Source organism: Gavialis gangeticus, unplaced genomic scaffold (assembly GCF_001723915.1).
Source record: "Gavialis gangeticus isolate Ggan-Ray unplaced genomic scaffold, GavGan_comp1, whole genome shotgun sequence".
NCBI lineage: Eukaryota > Metazoa > Chordata > Crocodylia > Gavialidae > Gavialis > Gavialis gangeticus.
The window spans coordinates 496,191-502,190 of record NW_017729031.1 but is presented as its reverse complement, the minus strand read 5'-3'; the positions used below and the strand labels follow the sequence as shown (position 1 = coordinate 502,190).

Genomic DNA, 6,000 nt, shown 5'->3' with positions numbered 1-6,000 from the left:
CCCCCCCCCCTCTGTGGGGGGGGGGGGGAACAGTGGGAAGAGTCCCCCTCTGGGGCTAAGCAGCCCTGCACACAGCATCCCTACCAGCCCCACAGCAGTGAGGGGCAGGGGGGAAGGAGGGGGTACCCCTCCCAGCAGTGCAGACAGCCCCCCTCCCCACCCTGCAGCAGGGGAAGGAGAAGGGGGAAGAGTCCCCCTCAGGGCCAGGCAGCCCCACATAGAGCCCCTCTCCCCACCCCATGGCGGCAGGAGGCAGTGGTAGGAGGAGGAGGGGGAAGAGTTCCCCTTCTGCACCACACAGATCTCCCCTCCCCTCCCCGTGGCAGAGGCCGAGAAGGAGGAGGGGGACGAGTCCGCCTCTGGGGCTTGGCAGCTCTATGTGCCTGGACTGTTCCTGGCGGTAAGGGAGCTCTTCCCTCCTCCTCCTCTGTCACAGGCGTCTGGCCACACTCCCTCTTGCCCCACCCTCTGAACCCTGTAGACCAAGGTGGGGGTTTAAACCCCTCTTCAGTCTTACTCAGGCCTAAAAGTGTCTGGCTATGCCCCCTCCCCCTTCAGCTCAGCTTCCCAGTGAAAGGGAAGGGAGGGTTGCTCTAGCACCCCTGGGCTTCAGGCCTGAGCCACTGCAGGCATATACCTGCATTTCCAGAATAAAAAGGGAAAGTCTATCCACTTGCAAACTTGTTCAATCTTTGCAGGTTAGACTAATTGACTGAAAGACTGAATCAATTCAGGCTCAGGATTCTTGAATGTTGGTCCCTAGCCAAGGGGATGATCATTTGGAAAAAAATAAAGTTAGGAAATCAAGCAAGTACGTGGAGAATAGGAGGAAAGGTAATATCTCAAAGAATAAGGTGCCTTTGCAAAAGAAACTCATTCCTAGACACAGACACAGGAGAAAGACAGGCTTATTCTATCATCATTACTGACATACGCTATAGGAGATAAACAATGAGATGCACAATCAATACCAGTAACCTACAACATAAAAAATGATTCTATCCCTAGCTATACTGTAGCTTAAAAATTCTTCTTTGAAAATATTGTTAACCATCAGAGTTTAAGTTCTCTCTGTAACAACTTCTTTTAACTGTAACTGAATATTTAAATAAGTACTTTTTGTTGGGTTGTAGGATACATTTTTATTATTTATTTTTAGTATAAGAGCCAAGTTTTTAAAAATGTTAATCACCACTGTCCAAAAATAATCAAACTGCAGGCATAACAGTAAGATACCAAATTTTTAACATGTTTTTTTCTATTGAAATACATTTGTGTGAAAATTAGGGCTGTCAGTTAATCACAGTTATCGTACATGATTAACGCAAAAACAAATTAACACGTTAATTTTTTTTAATAGCATTAACTGAGCACATTGTTTTGACCAGCAGAGTGGACCAACTCTGGACTAGTGGGAACCTGCGAACACGGCCCCACCTCAGCGCATCTGTGCCTGCTCCAGACTCACCTGCCAACGCTGAGCAGCAGAAGATGCTACTCAGCACAGGGAAAAAATGGCCCCTCTCCCTGACTAATGCAGGGTTGTTCTTGCTGCAGCTGCCCAGAGACTTTGTCTGGGTTGCCCTGCAGTTCTTCTCTTCTGCCGTCACCGCCACCTCCGGGTCACCCAGCAGGGCAGTGGTGACACTGCAGAAGAGCTGCAGGGCAGCCTGGGCATGGACTCCAGGTGGCTGCAGCAAGAAGGCCCAGCAGCAGTGAGAGGGAGAAGCCATTTTTCCTCCGTGCAGCAGCTTCTTTCTGGCCACTGCCAATGCTCAAGTGGAGTTTGGAGCAGCCATGGCGGGCTGGGTCAGGGCTGTTCAGACAGGTTCTGGCTGGTCCGCTCCAGCCAGGGCGAGTCCAGAGCAGGTGTGGGACAGGTTAGGGTTGGGGCAGGGACTATGTGCTGTTCGTGGTGGCAGGGATTTGCCACAGGGTGCCTGGGCTCTGGGCTGTTGCGGTGGGGGTGCTGACTATTGTTTAACTGTGTGATTAAAATTGTGAATAAACTGCAGCTATTTTTTAATCTTTCAATTAATTGTAATTAATTCTTTGTAATCATTTTCCAGCCCTACTGGAAATATCAACAGCAGTTCTGCAGGTTTCCTTCTAGTCTAAACCCTTACTATACCAGATCCTCAACCTCAGTTTAAATTCCCAATGTTCTAAGTGACCCAGGCACTTAGGACAAACACCAGTACCAGCTGGTTAAATGTTTGCCCTCATGCCCTTTATCTGAATGTGGATCACCAAGGCAACTATTTACATTCTAGTTCACAGTACTGAATGAGCAAATTTTTATAAAAATAATAAAGCTAAAATTGATGGAAATCTCTCACCTTAGTCAGTTTTTCAATCTGTTTCTCTAGCTCTTCAACACTTGCTGTTTGGTCCCCATCATCCTACAACCAAGAAATACATTATGATAGTATGATAGTATACTTCAGGACGTCAGGCTTGTGTAACTTACCACTTATACAGTAGAATGATTTTTGTAATGAAAGTAGCATCAAACCTGTGAGGCAAATTCTACCCTAGGCCACATGGATGCAACTCCAATGGACTAAGTATGTGCATCCATCTGAGGGCAGATGGAAGTCTACAGGAAGCATGTTTGGCTACGCGAAATATAACAGAATAATAATTCTTTACTTCCTTTAATGCATAATGAAGTCAGAGGCCTATGAGCATTTTTGTGTTCTGGGCATCAGCCATCATTCTTGCAACCTCTCTAAACTAGTACCCAGGCTGGTGCCCCACCTGCCTACTCTTACTTCCTACTGAATAAAGTAGCCACGAAATCCCACACATATCCATGCAGGGAGAGTGGCTGGCCAACTGACTTTGTTGAAAATGTCTTTTTACTGGAACAACTAATTCAACTTTCAGGTTAATACTTAAAACTATGTAATCTAGTCATTTAGATTTGAAAAAAGTTTTGAGTTCTTTTAAAGTTCATTTTTAAATATTTTACCCACATTAAATAATGGAGTCTGTCAGAATCTGATTGATTAGTCTTTGCAAAATATGAGAGCTTGACTCGTGTCTACAGTCACGAGAAACTGTAAAGTCACTTTAAATGACAAATCTGGTATGATAAATACCAGTTCTCTTCTTATCGATTCTTAAAGAACATTTCTAAGATTTAAACTTATAGCTTTCTGATTCTGCTTGATGAAATTACAGCTAAATATAAGGATAATTTCCAGAATGAGATTTCTAATTTAATTCAATGAACCCTCTGAGAACTACAGTAAAGTTTCAAAAGAGGGCTATCAGATTCCAGGGAGGTCTTAATTACTCCTTGCCCCAAAGTAGAAAACAGTAGTCTCTGGCATGTGATTCAGTGTGTGAAACTATGTACATATACAAGATTAATTAAAAAGCAAAACTGAAATCACAGTTAAATTCAGGAGTTTATACAATGGTGCCTCAATAACTATCCCAAGGAGGTTGTGGGGAAGCGGGCATTCTGCACAGAAATAAGTTTTCACTAATCTGTAAAATAATTGTTTCCCCCTTGTGTGAAGCTCTGTTTGTATTTCTTGGCTCAACAAAGGCATTCCAGGAGGCAGCATTAGGAAACACCACACATACCCTGGTCTGCAATGGAATGCGTTATCCCAAAAAGAGACAGCACACAGATCTTTACCAAACTAGGAAGTAACAAGCTTTTTCCATGAAAGATTAAAAAAAAGAACAGAAAAGGTTCCTTACATTCCTGTGCTGAAAGTCCCTCATTCCCAATAAAGTTTTTTTTTTTTTTCCAGGATTATATTTTTTAAAGGTTCATTCTTTCTGCTTATGGAGCCACTAATGTACAAAGATTTTTAAATAGTATATCTTCAATTCAAGGACAGGACAATTAAATCCCAATTCTATGCAAATAAAATCCAGAACGGTAGCAAGGAGGCCTATTCTCTCAACCAAAGTTTAGTTTCTGTTTAAAAAGTTTAGTTTGCATATAAAGCACTGTGCAATTATTAACCACCCCCCACAACACCCCTGCAAAGTACTGTAGGTGAAGGAATATTCCAACTTTTAGTTTGATAAACTGACATAAAGAAATGAAGTGATTTGTTGGAGGCCAAACAGCAAGTTAGTGTAAAAGCCAGTACTAGATTTTAATATTTCTTGCGTCTTTTCCCTGGCTTTATCCATTAGACCAGGGGTAGGTAGTCCTTGGCACGGATGCCAGAGCATGGCACACACAGGCATGTTGCTTGACATGCATGCCTTGGGGCAGACACCAGGGAAGAAGCCAAGGCTATGATGCCACAACAAGGATCAGGCCTCTCGCAACTCTCCTGCTTTCTGCCCCGGCACACCAACATCTTAAAAGTTGATATTGTGGGTGGTTTTGGCACTCTGCCCAAAAACGCTGGCAACCCCTGCATTAGACCATGTTGTTGGACTTGTGTGGCTTAAGAGAGTCTGTGGGATTCCTATAAAAGGTTATTTGACTGTAACAAAGGCAGCTCAGTTTAATAAGCCAATAAAAAGTTTTAATGACCCGCCTTCTGCTTTATTAAAATTTAAGAGAAGGCAATCAAGTAGACAGAGTAAAATAGGAAAAGACCCTTCTTTTATTCTCACCAACCTGGAGAATTTGTGAAGACTTAAGTTCTGCTGTCACACCTTACATCTCAATTTTACAGTAGCTATTATTTCCTATTCATGGTTATTCTATTACTAAGCTAAAACTATCCTACTAATTAACACAACTTTTTCACTCTCCACTTTGTGAAAGCTACTTTCTTATTTATTGGCTAAAAACCTTTGGCTTTCTAGGTCTATAATAATCTTTTTTCCTCCTAGAAGAGTGTACATCAGACAGTAGGAAGGGAGTCTTGCAAGAATCGGGAAAATAATGAGTAAACCAAAGCAAATAAGCAAAAAGGCAAGGATACCTGTCTACTTTAGCTAAAGAATAAAGAAAAATAGTGCCTGGCTGGCAAACTTAAAATATTAAGCACTTAAAAAAAGTAAAGAAAAGGAGGTGGCACATTCACTTCTCTCACAACATTAGCAGTTAGGTGTACAAACATGTTTCACAATATAAACCCACAGATTTCAAATAGAAATCCATAGTATTAAAAGCATTCTGAGCTGTTATGGTCTTTCTTATTGTTCTTTACAACACAAAAATTGCTCTATTATTTTTCTGTAGTCAAAAAATGAGTGAAAACTAAGCTGGCATTTTCTGATAGGTGCATCAAGTCTAAAAAGGTTGAGAACCACTACTTTAAACTTAAAGGAATTGAGTTATCTGATAAATTATCATTATCCACCTCATCTTCACAGACTTCAGCCTTCTTTCCCTTTTTTTCATCTTTGTCCTCTTCATCCTCATCATCCTCATCTGCTTGATCATCACTGTCATCATCATCATCATCATCATAATCACTGTCTCCTCCCTTCCGTCTCCGTTTACGGCCTGGCGTGGGTGTTTCCAATGAATGCTGTTCTTCTCCTATATCACCTCCTACTGTAGCATCTCTTTTACCAGTTTTCTTAGCATGAATGATTCTAAGCCTTTAAACATGATAAGCAAATGAAAGTATTGACTGTTGTTACAGGTTACACATATTCTTATCTATATCATTGCAACATACACTGCTCATTTAGGTCTCAAATTTACTTCTGTCTGGCAGCAATCTTCTGTTGTCTCATTGTTTATTGCCACTGACTAACACGTGAAAAATTCAGGCTATAGAGAATTTCATATAGTATTCTGGCCTTTTAAAGCATCTTCAGTACTGCCTGCAAGGTGAATTTTATTGAATAAGACTGAACTCCTGTATAAAAGACATGCAGGACAAGAGTAATTTTAAACAGCCAGTCCTATAAGCTAGAGAGCAAGACTCTGCTTCAGTTTCTCTCCTCTTGTAAGTTCTCCTTTATTTTATACACGCTTTTGAAGAGCCCACTCAGAAACATGCGTCTGGGAGAACTGAGAACTGCTACAATGAAACAGACAAAGAAAACAGCTTTACAAGT

At 41.7% G+C, this 6,000-nt stretch overlaps 1 protein-coding gene across 16 annotated transcripts in view; it reads right to left on the bottom strand.

Annotated features, from left to right (window-relative positions):
* Positions 1-6,000, bottom strand: part of BAZ2B (bromodomain adjacent to zinc finger domain 2B) — a 327,194-nt gene that overhangs the window by 40,808 nt on the left and 280,386 nt on the right. For all 16 annotated transcript variants that reach the window (XM_019522327.1, XM_019522336.1, XM_019522329.1 and 13 more), the window contains 2 exons: positions 5,292-5,535; positions 2,340-2,402 (listed from right to left, as the gene is read on the bottom strand). In XM_019522327.1, the coding sequence (XP_019377872.1) occupies positions 2,340-2,402; positions 5,292-5,535 (307 nt within the window). The remainder of the gene's footprint in view (positions 1-2,339; positions 2,403-5,291; positions 5,536-6,000) is intronic.